The sequence below is a fragment of the Amphibalanus amphitrite genome, unplaced genomic scaffold (assembly GCF_019059575.1).
Source record: "Amphibalanus amphitrite isolate SeventyFive unplaced genomic scaffold, NRLGWU_Aamphi_draft 002248F_arrow, whole genome shotgun sequence".
NCBI classification, from domain to species: domain Eukaryota; kingdom Metazoa; phylum Arthropoda; class Thecostraca; order Balanomorpha; family Balanidae; genus Amphibalanus; species Amphibalanus amphitrite.
This window is the reverse complement of record NW_024883735.1, coordinates 20,046-36,787: the sequence shown is the minus strand read 5'-3', so window position 1 is coordinate 36,787 and position 16,742 is coordinate 20,046. Positions and strand designations below refer to the sequence as shown.

The window sequence follows — 16,742 nt, the reverse complement described above, 5'->3', positions numbered from 1 at the left end:
GATATTCAGTCAATGCCTAGGATAATTGGTCGGAAAACTATTTTGAAAGGCGTTGAACATCTATTCTCAAGAAAAGCACAACAGTTACAAACACGAATGAGATCACGAACTTATTATGACATATTGAGCAGACCGAACTACATACATGCTATACACCTGAGCTGCTAGAGATCCATCTGCTGAACCCAGATTGTGCAGTAATCCCGGGCAGAGAACAGGACAGGCCAACAGTAAACTTGGTGAGCGACAAAACAGTCCACACAAGACATCGCAGCGGTGGACGTTTGACCGAGCAGGCTCACGAGTAACGATCTAGTCATAAGACCAGTTTATATCTTGTACTCGCATCACAGAAGTGCCATATTTCCTACCTGCGCTGCAAATGACAAACGCTCAAGCATATGACACTACGAGAAATGATTTTATTATACATTTCATACAGCTTACGATGCATGTGCTTATGAAGCGCTGGGAATCCAACATGTGACACACGCACCGCCGTTAGCAAACAAAGCTCGATTGTCCCGAACATTTCCTCCCATGGCGGCGTTCAAGACAGCTCCGGCGCCGGGTGGGCCGCTCACTTTTGAGGTGGCTTTTCGTCATCCTGGGCGTGTCTCGACCAGTATTTAGCTGCTGAGGTTGCTGTAACAAAAAGGGACGAATCAATCGGAAAGAAGATCGAATTAATCTTTGATACAGGTCAAAAATGATCAAGCACGACAAAATAAAAATCCCAGTGCAAAAAGGTACCGACCGAAAAATACCTGAAAAGAAAAAATACAAGTTTATGAAGCACATGACGATCATAGTTTGAAATCGATTAATAGCAAGTGAGCTAACTAAGAAAGAAATCATAATGCGGACATAGCGCACACTGTCATGCCATGACGATCAACTGGGATGAGCCAGGGAGGGATTTCATCTCAAACTTTCATGAACCAGAGGCCATCATCGGACGGAAGCACTATGGAATCTTTGAAAGCACAGAGTGTGAGGCGACTCACGAGTCCGTGTCGGTCTCCTCGTCCGAGGACCCCTCCAGCTTGTCCCTGAACCAGTGCCAGAACTGGCCTGCAACAGACAGCAGCGAGTGGCGGGTCGCTTCAGGACATGCTCGATCGATTTAGGGACGATTTGGTCGGTTCATCGTTCAGACCGGTCGGGTGAAAAAGAATGGCAAAGGTCTAAGCTAGGGGTGTTGTAGGGAGGTGAGTACAAGAGAACCAGATTTGGATGATGTGATTTTTGGAAAGGAAATGACTACGGGCATTTCCTAATAAATGGACGTTGAAACGTGAAATGTCACTGAAGCTTTAGTGCACTGAGACAGATTATAGGAGTACCCTCCGTGGCTCATCCCAGCTGATAAAGGCATCTAGCGCAATGTCCGAGAATAGATGCGTCTCCCGCACTTCACCAAAACAACCAACAGTCTTTATCTTAACTACCATACCTCGCTATAAAAAGAGACACTAATTCCCCGTTCTGGCATCGGTTGGCACTCACCAGCCTGACGTTTCTCGTCCGCCTTTGTGACCTTGCTGGGTCGCCGTATCTGGCTGCTGGGGCCGCCCGTGCCGGCTGTACCCAGCGGGAACGGCGTGCGGCGCACCACGGAGAGGCGCGGCGGCGATTTTCCCGCCTGCTCCACCGCCAACCGCGCCTCGGCCAGCTCAGCGGCCGCTGCCGCGCGGCGGAGGTATCGGTTTATGCTAGCGCGCCGCGCAGGCCGGACCGGCTCATCAATTGTGGGAGGTGGTGGTGGGATGGACGGAATTGATGTGAGGAGGCTTGATGGGGTGTGGGAGGAATAGGTTGACGAAAATTTCAGGGGTTAGGGGGTGAGTGGGTGTGAGGGCGGAAGAGAAATGTCATAGGCTCGGGAAATGCGTGTGAGAAGAGGCCGGGGCGTAGTCTTTGAAGTTGTAGGTATATGAGATGTAGGAATTCTTTGAGGAAAGACTGAGTTTGCGAGGGTGGGTGGGGTGGGGTGGGGGATATGACGTCCGGCTGTCAGTTATAGCCATTGTGTGAAGGGTGGTAGAGGACCGACATTAGTTATCGACATCGACGTCGATAACAGCTGTACGTGTAACTCGATATCTCATCCCACGTCTGACAACACTATAAACATTTTAAGAGTGCAAAGGCATTGAATAAGTGCTTCATGAAATATATACGTTTAAATGCTGCTGTTATATCTGACAACCGTTTCCTTCATAGCATCCACAACGTCCTAACTTATAATCAACCGCATAGGTACTGAAATCACCACGTCACTCTGGTGCCCGTATACATTGACCTATCTACCGCTACTATTCCCTCCCCGCGTCTCTAACCCATACATCCCACGGGCCTGGCCATACCATACACCCATACAAGCCCACTCCTCGCGGTTTCCACCCTCCCATACCTGAGAGTGAGTGCGGGGATGGCGGGGGCGGCGGCGGCGGCGGCGGCTGGGCCTCCGGTTCCGGTTCATCATCTTTAGCCGGCTCGAAGAGCACCTTGATGATGGCGCGCGGGTCGTCCACGGGGAGTACTTGCTGGTCATCGTCCTCTTCCTCGACGTCTGGCAGGCCGGGACGGTTGATACGACGCATCCCCTGCAGTCCTGCAAGAGGAAGGGGGGCTCTGGGTTAGACCGACTAGAGTGGAGTGAGGAATTAGGGCAATATACGAGCCGCCGCGAATTGTTGATATTCAAGTAGAGGGCCTGACATCAGTAAGATATCCATCGATACCTAGATATCCGGTGGGTAGCTGATATTCTGCTTCAGGTTATATTCAGGATATATTCAGAACTCTGACTCACGCGTGGCGGCCTCGTCGATGAGCTGCAGCAGCATGACCTTATCCTGTCCCTCCAGCACTAGCTGTCCGCGCAGCAGGACAATCATCTCCTGACGGGCCAGCGCCAGAGAGCGCAGGTAGTAGGCCACAACACTGGGGGAACGGGAGGGGGAGGGAAGGGATGGGAAAGTCAGGGTACGCCACCACAATAGGGGGACGAGCTGTGTTCTGAGCGACATGAACGTAAAGTCGAGTCGATAAAGGGCTATGCCGGCTGCTGTCAATCTCGCGTGAACAAATAAATACGTACGTTCCATCGTAAATATATCCGATTTACCTTGAAAAGGAAATGGTAGATTGGAGGTTGAAAAGGAAAGTGGGACAATAATTGTTTCACTGACCTGAAGATGAGCAGCCACACGGCCACCACGCCCGGTCGGCTAGAGTACATACAGCACCTCTGTCTATTAGCCTGTCTGTTTGTGTTTGTGTCTGTGTCTATATGTGTGTGGAGGGTTGGTCTGACCTGAAGATGAGCAGCCACACAGCCACCACGCCCGGTCGGCTAGAGTACATAGCCATGGTGTAGGGCGCCGTGTGACCCTCGTCCTTCCATCTGCAAACACCGTGCGAGTCATTACAGTGAACAACCGATCGAGAGGCAGCACAAGCAAACCTGCGCACACATCTTAAAGCAAAACATTTAAATTAGAGATTCCTTCAAATGAACAAAATCCTCAGATCGTGAAAACTTCCGTACATAAGTTGAGGAAAAGGGGACTATCTTATCTTTCGACGTTTCTGATTCCGAAAGAAGGCGCGGCACCATAGCTACAACGTTTCACGGAGCCACCGGTGACCGACCTTGTGAAAGTATCGTTGACGACTACGGAGGGCAGTGATTTCTGCTGGAACGGACCGCAGGTAGCCGACGGACGCACACTGCGGGGAGAGGAAAAGGTCGGACCGGTTAGCTCTGCAGATGAATCCAACGAAACTGTTCTTCGGTAACAAGCAAAATAGCAGGCCGCAACAAACTCCCACCATCACCAGTATTTGCATTTCTGGATGCACTTTGACTATGACTATGACTATAATTCAGGGTTGCTATAGGCGATAGTTTCGATATATTCGACGGGCAATATATTCGCTCAATGATGCATGCACGGATAAGGAATAGGAGTTATTTGTGGAGTCTAGCGAAGATCATGACACCAGCGAAGTGAGATCACTCAATGACGAGCGGATTTATGCCTCACGACTTCACATTCAACATATCTTACTCCCTGACTCCACATGACTCCCTAACTGACATGACTCCGTATGCGACTCACCACGACTCCCTATACGACTCACTTGGTGACGATGTAGCCGGTGAAGCAGGCGGCCAGAAAGCACACGATGAAGGCCACCATTCTGAACAGGGTCTGTGTCTGGGAGGCCCTCACGGAGCGCGACTGGGGCGTGCAGTGACGGAACATGGACCACTGTGGGAGACGTGACGGACGCCGGTCATATCGCATTGGGAGGAACAAGTGCCAGACTGGTGAAAGATATAGGTTTACTCCCGCTGCGAGGTGTAAATGAGCGAGCTGCGTAACGGGATACTGCGCAGATATAAAAACCGGACTTATCCGTCTGAAAATATGTGTCGAGAGTAATACCAGTTATTCCAGCGGCTATCAGGTTAACTGCTCTATTCTTCACCGTTGTCTTGTATTAATGTTAATGAGGATTCCTTTCCTCACCAATGCTTTCTGAAAAACATCGGATCTACAGACACGGAACTAAATTCACCGATATGCACAGAACTACAAACGTCCTCACCTTTCGAACGTAGAACATGATGGCGAGTTTGGCGGATCCCACGAGCGACAGCAGCGGACTGAAGTAGGCGCCCGTCCACACCAGTGTCTGACTGTAGATCAGGAACATGGTGTTCCGTGGGATGTCAAAGTGCGGCTCCTCCACCCAGAGACCGTGCCTGAGGAGAGCGGGGAGGGTTGTTACAGAGGGAGGCTGCAGGGCTGCGGAGTCGGAGTCGGAGTCGACAGTTGTGACTGGAGTCGGAGTCAGAGTCGATTTCGGAAATCCGAGCCGGAGTCGGTACTCACTCGTGTGCCACTTTTCTGGCGAACTCGAGTCCCAGCTCGAAGACGAACATGAAGAACAGGTCGACGATCATCAGCTGGTACAGCTCCGATCCCACCTCATTCTCCCAACACTGCCGGAATAGATGACAAAGTCAAGACCAACCGGACTCTTTACCTGAAGTCATTTATGAATGCATTTCAACCCTCGCCCGCACATGCCATTTTCCCATCCTAGAACCGCGCACATGGGGGGGGGGTTGGCACCCCCCCCCCCCGCGCCATTTCGTTCCTGTTGGAGATAGAGCTTAGCGGTAAGTGACCAAAAAGATTTTTTGGGAAGAGATGAATCCAATGATACCCAGTTTTGCCTTCTCAGGTCAGTCATTGACCTTCCAGGTCAGGTCAAACTAAAAAATGTTGCTGTTTTGGGTCACCGTTGGATATCAAGTGCGCTGCTTATCATATACCGATGACGATGCCGTTTTCTGGTGCCAAGCCAGCTAGAACCTCTTTGTCACACTATCCGACCAGGTTTTTGCTGCTGAGGTCATTTCAGGTCAAGTTAGGTCAAGGTCAATTATATGTGTTTGTATGTCTGTGTGTGTCTGTGTGTATACTGATGTGTGCACCGATTGTTTATGTGTCCATATTACATGAAATCATGATCTGGGAAGCTTTTACCAAAAAAGCAGTAAAAAAAATCACAAAAAGTAAATTCCGCTTGCCTAAAACGCAATTATCTTAGATGACCTAGGTTGACCTTGACCTTGACCTTGACATCTGTACATCGTCAAACAACATGTTCCATGATAGGTCGGAGGTAAAACTGACAAAAAAGGCCGAAATCAAGGTGTCAAAAGCTCACAAGGCCCATAGCCAACGCAAGATGTTGAGAATTGGCCATTTGGGTCATGACATGACCTTAAAAACAAGGTCATATCTCCGAAACCGAAAACCGCAGAAACTTGAAATTTTCAGTGGACATCAAGAAAGGATAGAGGAGCAGCTATACGAAAAATCAGCCTTCTAGCTCTAAAAATGTTGATTGCAGAGCAGAAAGACTACCTGGGGTGGGGTGGGGTGGCACCCCCCCCCCCCCCCCCCATGTGCGGGCGAGGGTCAATCATGAGCGATCCATATCATATGGCGTGGCGATTAAGTCGTAGCTTTAACTCGTCTGCATCTTGCCTGCATTTTGTTTTGTAAGCCAAGTATCGAAAATATGTATGCCGATTGCTCAATTATTTTTGGAGCTTCGTCAGCTGGACCCAATCGGACGTTTCGTTTCAGCCCTGGGCCTGTAACCCCCTCAGCCACAACCCACGAGCATTACAGTGAACTGCCTCCCCAATCAGCGAATTCGCTGCAGTACAGGCACCCACCTCGTCCCGGGCGCCCGAGTCAGTATCGGTGGAGCGGTTGTTGACCTGCTGCACCCAGTAGATCACGATGGTGCCCAGGATGATGATGGCCATCACCACCATCCTACGGGGAGTGTAGGTCAGATCAGGGTGAGGGTCTGGTCAGGATCAGGTCAGGGTTAGGTAAGGGTCAAGGTCTGAGTCGGGTGAGGTCAGAGTCAAATCAGCGTCAGGTCAGTCACGTTAGGATATTCAGGTCAGTCAGATCATGGATTGATTCAGGGTCGGTCCAGGCTCAGGTTAGCAGGGTTGTGCTCGACTCAAAGAAATTTGCCGACTCGACTCATCATTCAACTTCAGAAAGTCCTGACTCAACTCTGACTCAAACAAGGAGCTGATTTTTCCCTTGACTCGACTCATGACTCAAGCGGCTCAATGAAAATATGAGTCGACTCAAACTTGACTCAATTTTTTGTTGAGTCAAGTGAGTTGACTCAAAATTGACTCAGATAAAAAATGCTGAGCGGGGCGGGGTGGAAAAAAATCCGGCAGCAGAGCCAGGGCGAAGTTGTTAAGCGGGGGGGGGGGGGGAGGGGGAAATGAAAAGCTTGTTTCTAGAAAGTTGAGTCAGCTGACTCATGTTCCTAAATGTTTGACTCAACTCAATGTCGAAAGTTATTTTACTGACTCAACTCTGACTCAACTCAAAGCCTTAATATTTTTGTCCGACTCAACTCTGACTTAACTCAACAGCTCAACACTTTATCCGACTCGACTCAAATCTGACTCATTTGAGTCAGAGTTGAGTCAAATTTATGACTCGACTCATGAGTCAAGCACAACCCTGCAGGTTAGAGTCACGTCACGCTACTTCTTCTCATCTAATTAACTTTTATACCACCCATCCCCGTTAGCCGCCCACGGTCCACCAATGCCCACCTGATCAACGTGATGAACATGAGCGCTCGGGGGTGTTTGAAGTTCTCCAGCATGCCGAGGAACTGGAAGAGCATGGGGAAGAGCGCCATGGAGGCGCTGATCATGATGGCGGAGCCCAGGAGGGAGATGAAGCTGCCGTCCGGGCCCAGCGTCTGTGGAAGCGGATGGGGATCGCGTCAGGTCAGGACGGGACAGGGCATGTCGAATGGGGTTGGACGGGATAGAGCAGGGTAGAAAAGGTTAGATGGAAAGGCCACGAGGACTAGGGACAGGGCGGTGCAAAAGAGCCAAGGACTGAGCACGAGACAGAGTGGCAGAGAAAAGTCGCGAAGAATGACAACGGAAAATGGAATAGCGAGAGACGGCGCAGAGTAGTACCAGGACAGCGAGGAATAAAAAGCGGGAGCAGGAGAGCGCCTGAACTAGTCCGCAAAACCCATCATTGTCTGTCCGTAGGTTACCCTCTGTCTCACCTCAACACTCTTTCCCATATGATCCCCCTCTCCCCTTCCCCGGACGTACCGCGTCCATGCCCATGACGTTCCAGGTGAGCACGGCCACGGCGCCCAGCACGGCCACCACCAGCAGGTTGCTGGCCAGCCGGCCCAGCACCGTGTACAGCTGGGCGCGCCGGCGCTGGGCGGCCGCCGCCGGATCCTCCCCGGCGGCAGCAGCCTGCTCGGCCGCGTGCAGCTCCTCCTTCTTCTTGAGCTTCCGCTGAGGATTGGAGGAGTGGAAGAAAAGGATGAGGAAAGGACGAAGGGAATGATGACAGACACAATGGTAGCGTAATGATTGAATGGGGAACGTGATGACACGATTAGGAAGGATACTTAAGCTACAACTGTTCTGAAGGAAGCCAGTCGACAAGGGTGGAAAACGAGCATTAAGTCGTTTTGCAAAGGAAATTGTTTGATGCCAACAAATAACAAGAGGACTTTGTCGGGGATAGACGTAGTTTCTCTGAACCCCATACTAAGCTCCACTCACAGACCAGTGACTCCGGTCTCCCCTCCCGCCTCCCCTCACGGCTCACAGGCACCGCACCTGGAAAGCCTGGTAGAGTCCGGTGCGTTTCAGCTCGGCCAACTCCTGGGATGTGACGCGAGCGTCCCACCCGGCGAAGATCAGGTTGGCCACGTTGCCGCTGGTGTCGGTGGACACGTCGATGAAGTTCTTACGGTAGGAGCGAGCCGTGCTGGGGGTAGCGGATGGATGGAGTTGCTGCTCGGCACGGGCTTGTCTGACGCAAATAGTATTGGTCGACTTTTATTGGAATTTCGAATAATGGCACAAGCAACACAGCACAAACAAAGGACGACTCATATACAAGTGAAACAATTATACGGCCAGTATAATTCGCCGTTGTCATTGACCAAGCGCCACTGACCTGGTGGCCAGCTTCATGAGCTGGTAGGTGATGCAGAAGGTGGTGATGGCCAGATAGGCGGACGGCATGTGGTAGTGCGTGTAGGACGATGTGCGGATCGAGTCGCGGTAGTAGTAGCCGTAGTACATGGGCGTCGAGTACAGCCAGCCCTGTCAAACAAGGCAGTACTGAGCTTTGGGTAGAGAACATAGGAACCTAGTATGTGCAGACAAACCTGCCGCACAGAATCGTCACAAACTGCGATGATAGAAAGCATCATATCTATTTAGCCAAAGACCCGACTAATGTCCCGGTGAAAAGGTTATTCTGCTGTGCAAAGGCAAAAACGATTACGTTAGGTCAGAGGTCATTACGTCAGGTCAAAGGTTATCCGAACGTAATCATCTTTGCCTTAGCACAACAGTATTCTGAACAGTCCCTGAGTTCCTATCGCTCAGCAGATTATTTCTCGTCCCCTCCTATCACAAGTGAGTGGGTAAATGTGCAGTCCCCAAGCTGCTAGCCCGCGCCCGGCTGGGGGTCCTGGATTTCCACGCCCTGCTGGGGGGGGGGGGGTGTTTGAACACCCCCCCCCCTTGTAACTCGGCTCCTGGACCACGTAGCGATACGCGGAAAGCGGCGTTCGAAAGAGCGTCAAAAATAATGACGAAATCACTTCGGTCAATTTTTTGGTCAGGTCAAAGGTCAGGTCACCAGAGGTCATTGAAGGCAAAATTTCGCCGATTTCCAGGTCGAATGTCGAAAATTTCCAAGAAGCCAACGCATAACTCGAGAACCAATAGAGCTACAGCGCTGCGGAAAAGCGCATTCGATAGCCCTATTAACGTCCTTTCTGAGTAATTCTCTCAGATTTGACCTAACGTCAACGGTTTTGCCTGCAGGGGGCAAAAACTGCAAAAATAGCCGATTTTTTCGGAAACAGTTTTTTGCAATAACTTTTGACCCAAGCCTTGTACGAGGTTACTTTTACCGGCATTGTGTTCCTCTCGTCAAGACGCATCGAATGAAGTATAAGTTCACCTTGAAAGGTCAACTTGAAAATTTGACCTCAGGTCAAGGTCATGACATGACCGGAAAGGGTCATGTTGCATATCAGTCGATTCGTATTGTCGAGCTGAACACATCTAAGGCGTTTTAATCGCTCTAGCATGCCTCTATCAAAAGTTATTTGCGAAAAACTGTTAGATACCATTCGTGACCTAAGATGACCTCAGGGCATAAACAAGGGTCACGGACACCATTTTCATGTTCAGTGTGTCTAAACTACTTGTAATTCGGTGTTTGGGAGTGTTTATAATGTCTTTTGTCCAAAAGAGGCGCATTTCAATTTTCTCCCATTGACTTATAATGGGGAGGTCGCAAAATTGACCTGACCTTAGGTCATCGATATCAAAATTCTGAGATATACATTTTGTACATGCTATTGCTCTTAGCAATCGCTGAAAGTTTCAAAGCGATCGGTCACTCGGTGTAGCTATGACAGACATTGAAACTGTTTATGAGGTGAGGTCACTTCAAGTGACCTGGTGACCTGACCTTGAATGACCTTGGTCTGAAATTTTTACAACATGTGTAGAATTGATGTATGATAAGGTGTACCAAAAACGGCGTCGCTCCGCGCCGCCGTTTTTGAGATATTCGCGAAAAACCACAAGGGGGGGGGGTTCAAACACCCCCCCCCCCCAGCAGGGCGCGGGCTAGTTCACCTGTCCAGTGAGCAGGTTACTCAGGAAGAAGTGCAGGTTCGGTATCGTCCTGTTCTCCATCTCCATTCGAGCGTGCATCGGATCCGGCACTGACAAAAAAAAAAAAACGACACAGACGGCATTACTCGCCTCTTGCCTACGGCCCGTGCCCCGTGATTATGCAAAGCTATTTAACAAAACACATTCTAGAAAAAACAACACCGCATGTCTTTTTTGCTGGACAGCATTTCGTCGATAAGCACCATTACATAAACGCTGAAAATAACTACCGACTCTCAAGCTCGATTCCCTATTCATCTTCAATGGCCACTAATGACGACTTAGTAGAGTATTACGCCTTCATGAGCTGAAGTAGGCGGAGGGCAGTGTTTAATGAGCGCGGTAGGCTAGGTTGTTATATCTTACGTCCCAGCGCGCTGCGACGGGCGGCCTCGGGATCGTAGATGGTCATCACCAGTTGGGGCACCACCAGGAACAGGAAACTGGCCGAGGGAGGGGCAGGCGAAGGATCAGGAACGGGATGTGCAGAAACGGGACAGGATGGGACAAACGAGCGAGAGGCGAATGGACGTTTATTTATACGTAAGAACGACTTTATACGACTCATGTCAGCGACTTTACTATAGACTATCAGGAATGTAGTTTATATATCCATAAACATAATCAATTATCATTTAAAAAGTACTCGTCATTAGCCGAAATAACCGAGCTGAAAAAATCATTCGAGAAAACTGACCCATTGTTGTATTCTTAGATAAACCAGATTATTGAGGTGCATCGTGCATACCCATCCCATAGGATATATCATTAAAAACTTAGTTGCATACCGCGCTCTGCCATCCACGACTCCTGCACGTTCACTCACTAACCTGATGAGGAGGACCTCCATGTTGACGATCAGCAGCCAGCGCATGAAGCGGAAGTAGAGGCCCACGTTTTGGCCAAAGTTGCCCTCGATCGTCTTCATCTGCTCGTGCCAGATGTGAACGAGACCGTGGGCCTCGGCCATGTACCGTTTGGTCTGTCGGACGACGGAGCAGGATGGTGAGTACTGCCAACAGCACCGGCATACAGCCATCAATCCTAAAAGAGACTCGGCTCACTCCGAACAGAGCTTCTAATGTTTGAGCACAATTAATGGCTGTAATCAACTGAGCTTCCCGTTTCAAAAGCGCCGCGGATTTGCTATCATCTCAATATTCACCAGACACGTAAACAAAACTGTTCATAAAACGTTCAAAGACATACCGTGCATGGGCGTTCCTAACACACCAACTACCGCACACTAACTCTCATCTTCCGACTTCAATCCCTCACCAGCACGAGAGCCCGGCCGGCGTCGGCACTCCAGCGCATCAGTCGCGTCTGCTTGACGAGCGCCTTCCGCTCCATCAGGTTAGTCTCCAGCCGCTGACGGACCTTGCGCTTCACCGTCAGACTGACGGGGAGCTCGCGCAGCCGCGTGCTGGGGACGGGGAGGGAACGTTAGGAGAGGGGAATGGAGGGTAGAGGAGGTAAGGTCATGTCATGGGACGGCAGATATGGTGAAATTGAGAGGAATGATAAGGAAATAAAGCAGGTGTCAAGCCCCGTGAAGAGAAAGGGAGGGCTGGAAAAACCATGTCAATCAGAGCAAGAGAGGATTAGGTGAAGCGATAGGAGAGGGTAGATCAGAGCAGGGCAGAAGAGACAGGCTTGATAGGCTGCAGTACAGAATATACGGAAGCCGGTAAAATGGAGAGTGGGGAAGGCGGAAAGGTCGAATTTACCCCGCGTTCGGAGTCTCTCGGACGACGAAGATTCTATGTCATCCGGCAAATTGCACGTTCAAGGTCAGCGGGGGCTTGACTGCGGTTATCGAACGGGATTGGCCGGACGACGTAGAATCTTCGTAGTCCGAGAGACTCCGAACGCGGGGTAAATTCGACCTTTCCGCCTTCCCCACTCTCCATTTTACCGCTTCCGATATTCTGTACTGCAGCCTATCAAGCCTGTCTCTTCTGCCCTGCTCTGATCTACCCTTCCTATCGCTTCACCTAATCCTCTCTTGCTCTGATTGACATGGTTTTTCCAGCCCTCCCTTTCTCTTCACGGGGCTTGACACCTGCTTTATTTCCTTATCATTCCTCTCAATTTCACCATATCTGCCGTCCCATGACATGACCTTACCTCCTCTACCCTCCATTCCCCTCTCCTAACGTTCCCTCCCCGTCCCCAGCACGCGGCTGCGCGAGCTCCCCGTCAGTCTGACGGTGAAGCGCAAGGTCCGTCAGCGGCTGGAGACTAACCTGATGGAGCGGAAGGCGCTCGTCAAGCAGACGCGACTGATGCGCTGGAGTGCCGACGCCGGCCGGGCTCTCGTGCTGGTGAGGGATTGAAGTCGGAAGATGAGAGTTAGTGTGCGGTAGTTGGTGTGTTAGGAACGCCCATGCACGGTATGTCTTTGAACGTTTTATGAACAGTTTTGTTTACGTGTCTGGTGAATATTGAGATGATAGCAAATCCGCGGCGCTTTTGAAACGGGAAGCTCAGTTGATTACAGCCATTAATTGTGCTCAAACATTAGAAGCTCTGTTCGGAGTGAGCCGAGTCTCTTTTAGGATTGATGGCTGTATGCCGGTGCTGTTGGCAGTACTCACCATCCTGCTCCGTCGTCCGACAGACCAAACGGTACATGGCCGAGGCCCACGGTCTCGTTCACATCTGGCACGAGCAGATGAAGACGATCGAGGGCAACTTTGGCCAAAACGTGGGCCTCTACTTCCGCTTCATGCGCTGGCTGCTGATCGTCAACATGGAGGTCCTCCTCATCAGGTTAGTGAGTGAACGTGCAGGAGTCGTGGATGGCAGAGCGCGGTATGCAACTAAGTTTTTAATGATATATCCTATGGGATGGGTATGCACGATGCACCTCAATAATCTGGTTTATCTAAGAATACAACAATGGGTCAGTTTTCTCGAATGATTTTTTCAGCTCGGTTATTTCGGCTAATGACGAGTACTTTTTAAATGATAATTGATTATGTTTATGGATATATAAACTACATTCCTGATAGTCTATAGTAAAGTCGCTGACATGAGTCGTATAAAGTCGTTCTTACGTATAAATAAACGTCCATTCGCCTCTCGCTCGTTTGTCCCATCCTGTCCCGTTTCTGCACATCCCGTTCCTGATCCTTCGCCTGCCCCTCCCTCGGCCAGTTTCCTGTTCCTGGTGGTGCCCCAACTGGTGATGACCATCTACGATCCCGAGGCCGCCCGTCGCAGCGCGCTGGGACGTAAGATATAACAACCTAGCCTACCGCGCTCATTAAACACTGCCCTCCGCCTACTTCAGCTCATGAAGGCGTAATACTCTACTAAGTCGTCATTAGTGGCCATTGAAGATGAATAGGGAATCGAGCTTGAGAGTCGGTAGTTATTTTCAGCGTTTATGTAATGGTGCTTATCGACGAAATGCTGTCCAGCAAAAAAGACATGCGGTGTTGTTTTTTCTAGAATGTGTTTTGTTAAATAGCTTTGCATAATCACGGGGCACGGGCCGTAGGCAAGAGGCGAGTAATGCCGTCTGTGTCGTTTTTTTTTTTTGTCAGTGCCGGATCCGATGCACGCTCGAATGGAGATGGAGAACAGGACGATACCGAACCTGCACTTCTTCCTGAGTAACCTGCTCACTGGACAGGTGAACTAGCCCGCGCCCTGCTGGGGGGGGGGGTGTTTGAACCCCCCCCCTTGTGGTTTTTCGCGAATATCTCAAAAACGGCGGCGCGGAGCGACGCCGTTTTGGTACACCTTATCATACATCAATTCTACACATGTTGTAAAAATTTCAGACCAAGGTCATTCAAGGTCAGGTCACCAGGTCACTTGAAGTGACCTCACCTCATAAACAGTTTCAATGTCTGTCATAGCTACACCGAGTGACCGATCGCTTTGAAACTTTCAGCGATTGCTAAGAGCAATAGCATGTACAAAATGTATATCTCAGAATTTTGATATCGATGACCTAAGGTCAGGTCAATTTTGCGACCTCCCCATTATAAGTCAATGGGAGAAAATTGAAATGCGCCTCTTTGGACAAAAGACATTATAAACACTCCCAAACACCGAATTACAAGTAGTTTAGACACACTGAACATGAAAATGGTGTCCGTGACCCTTGTTTATGCCCTGAGGTCATCTTAGGTAACGAATGGTATCTAACCTTTTTTTCGCAAAGAACTTTTGATAGAGGCATGCTAGAGCGATTAAAACGCCTTAGATGTGTTCAGCTCGACAATACGAATCGACTGATATGCAACATGACCCTTTCCGGTCATGTCATGACCTTGACCTGAGGTCAAATTTTCAAGTTGACCTTTCAAGGTGAACTTATACTTCATTCGATGCGTCTTGACGAGAGGAACACAATGCCGGTAAAAGTAACCTCGTACAAGGCTTGGGTCAAAAGTTATTGCAAAAAACTGTTTCCGAAAAAATCGGCTATTTTTGCAGTTTTTGCCCCCTGCAGGCAAAACCGTTGACGTTAGGTCAAATCTGAGAGAATTACTCAGAAAGGACGTTAATAGGGCTATCGAATGCGCTTTTCCGCAGCGCTGTAGCTCTATTGGTTCTCGAGTTATGCGTTGGCTTCTTGGAAATTTTCGACATTCGACCTGGAAATCGGCGAAATTTTGCCTTCAATGACCTCTGGTGACCTGACCTTTGACCTGACCAAAAAATTGACCGAAGTGATTTCGTCATTATTTTTGACGCTCTTTCGAACGCCGCTTTCCGCGTATCGCTACGTGGTCCAGGAGCCGAGTTACAAGGGGGGGGGGTGTTCAAACACCCCCCCCCCCCAGCAGGGCGTGGAAATCCAGGACCCCCAGCCGGGCGCGGGCTAGCAGCTTGGGGACTGCACATTTACCCACTCACTTGTGATAGGAGGGGACGAGAAATAATCTGCTGAGCGATAGGAACTCAGGGACTGTTCAGAATACTGTTGTGCTAAGGCAAAGATGATTACGTTCGGATAACCTTTGACCTGACGTAATGACCTCTGACCTAACGTAATCGTTTTTGCCTTTGCACAGCAGAATAACCTTTTCACCGGGACATAGTCGGGTCTTTGGCTAAATAGATATGATGCTTTCTATCATCGCAGTTTGTGACGATTCTGTGCGGCAGGTTTGTCTGCACATACTAGGTTCCTATGTTCTCTACCCAAAGCTCAGTACTGCCTTGTTTGACAGGGCTGGCTGTACTCGACGCCCATGTACTACGGCTACTACTACCGCGACTCGATCCGCACATCGTCCTACACGCACTACCACATGCCGTCCGCCTATCTGGCCATCACCACCTTCTGCATCACCTACCAGCTCATGAAGCTGGCCACCAGGTCAGTGGCGCTTGGTCAATGACAACGGCGAATTATACTGGCCGTATAATTGTTTCACTTGTATATGAGTCGTCCTTTGTTTGTGCTGTGTTGTGTGCCATTATTCGAAATTCCATAAAAGTCGACCAATACTATTTGCGTCAGACAAGCCCGTGCCGAGCAGCAACTCCATCCATCCGCTACCCCCAGCACGGCTCGCTCCTACCGTAAGAACTTCATCGACGTGTCCACCGACACCAGCGGCAACGTGGCCAACCTGATCTTCGCCGGGTGGGACGCTCGCGTCACATCCCAGGAGTTGGCCGAGCTGAAACGCACCGGACTCTACCAGGCTTTCCAGGTGCGGTGCCTGTGAGCCGTGAGGGGAGGGGGGGGAGACCGGAGTCACTGGTCTGTGAGTGGAGCTTAGTATGGGTTCAGAGAAACTACGTCTATCCCCGACAAAGTCCTCTTGTTATTTGTTGGCATCAAACAATTTCCTTTGCAAAACGACTTAATGCTCGTTTTCCACCCTTGTCGACTGGCTTCCTTCAGAACAGTTGTAGCTTAAGTATCCTTCCTAATCGTGTCATCACGTTCCCCATTCAATCATTACGCTACCATTGTGTCTGTCATCATTCCCTTCGTCCTTTCCTCATCCTTTTCTTCCACCTCCAATCCTCAGCGGAAGCTCAAGAAGAAGGAGGAGCTGCACGCGGCCGAGCAGGCTGCTGCCGCCGGGGAGGATCCGGCGGCGGCCGCCCAGCGCCGGCGCGCCCAGCTGTACACGGTGCTGGGCCGGCTGGCCAGCAACCTGCTGGTGGTGGCCGTGCTGGGCGCCGTGGCCGTGCTCACCTGGAACGTCATGGGCATGGACGCGGTACGTCCGGGGAAGGGGAGAGGGGGATCATATGGGAAAGAGTGTTGAGGTGAGACAGAGGGTAACCTACGGACAGACAATGATGGGTTTTGCGGACTAGTTCAGGCGCTCTCCTGCTCCCGCTTTTTATTCCTCGCTGTCCTGGTACTACTCTGCGCCGTCTCTCGCTATTCCATTTTCCGTTGTCATTCTTCGCGACTTTTCTCTGCCACTCT

General features: G+C 50.3%; 2 protein-coding genes across 2 annotated transcripts; one reads left to right on the top strand and one right to left on the bottom strand.

Moving 5' to 3' along the window:
- Nucleotides 1–45: 45 nt before the first annotated feature.
- LOC122376698 (transmembrane channel-like protein 7) lies at nt 46–11,744 on the bottom strand. Its single transcript, XM_043356612.1, has 19 exons — nt 11,603–11,744; nt 11,155–11,306; nt 10,691–10,767; nt 10,286–10,374; nt 8,580–8,728; nt 8,237–8,387; nt 7,712–7,906; nt 7,190–7,341; nt 6,272–6,374; nt 4,911–5,020; nt 4,624–4,780; nt 4,153–4,283; nt 3,661–3,738; nt 3,323–3,412; nt 2,819–2,949; nt 2,417–2,617; nt 1,510–1,686; nt 1,008–1,074; nt 46–645 (listed from the first exon to the last, which is right to left on the bottom strand). The coding sequence occupies exons 1-19, from the start codon at nt 11,675–11,677 to the stop codon at nt 630–632; spliced, it is 2,301 nt and encodes a 766-aa protein (XP_043212547.1). The 5' UTR covers nt 11,678–11,744; the 3' UTR covers nt 46–629.
- A 68-nt stretch (nt 11,745–11,812) lies between these two features.
- On the top strand, nt 11,813–16,575 carry LOC122376700 (transmembrane channel-like protein 7). Its single transcript, XM_043356614.1, has 8 exons — nt 11,813–11,829; nt 12,504–12,651; nt 12,948–13,099; nt 13,487–13,563; nt 13,879–13,967; nt 15,520–15,668; nt 15,858–16,008; nt 16,333–16,575. The coding sequence occupies exons 1-8, from the start codon at nt 11,813–11,815 to the stop codon at nt 16,573–16,575; spliced, it is 1,026 nt and encodes a 341-aa protein (XP_043212549.1).
- The last annotated feature ends 167 nt before the right edge of the window (nt 16,576–16,742 follow it).

Coding starts and splice junctions, on each gene's coding strand:
- LOC122376698 (XM_043356612.1), bottom strand. CDS start 11,677: ATGGAGCGGAAGGCGCTCGTCAAGCAGACGCGACTGATGCGCTGGAGT. Junction 10,375..10,690: donor CCGTCGCAGCGCGCTGGGAC/GTAAGATATAAC, acceptor TTTTTTTGTCAG/TGCCGGATCCGATGCACGCT. Junction 7,907..8,236: donor GACTCTACCAGGCTTTCCAG/GTGCGGTGCCTG, acceptor TCCAATCCTCAG/CGGAAGCTCAAGAAGAAGGA.
- LOC122376700 (XM_043356614.1), top strand. Junction 13,564..13,878: donor CCGTCGCAGCGCGCTGGGAC/GTAAGATATAAC, acceptor TTTTTTTGTCAG/TGCCGGATCCGATGCACGCT. Junction 13,968..15,519: donor GTAACCTGCTCACTGGACAG/GTGAACTAGCCC, acceptor CTTGTTTGACAG/GGCTGGCTGTACTCGACGCC.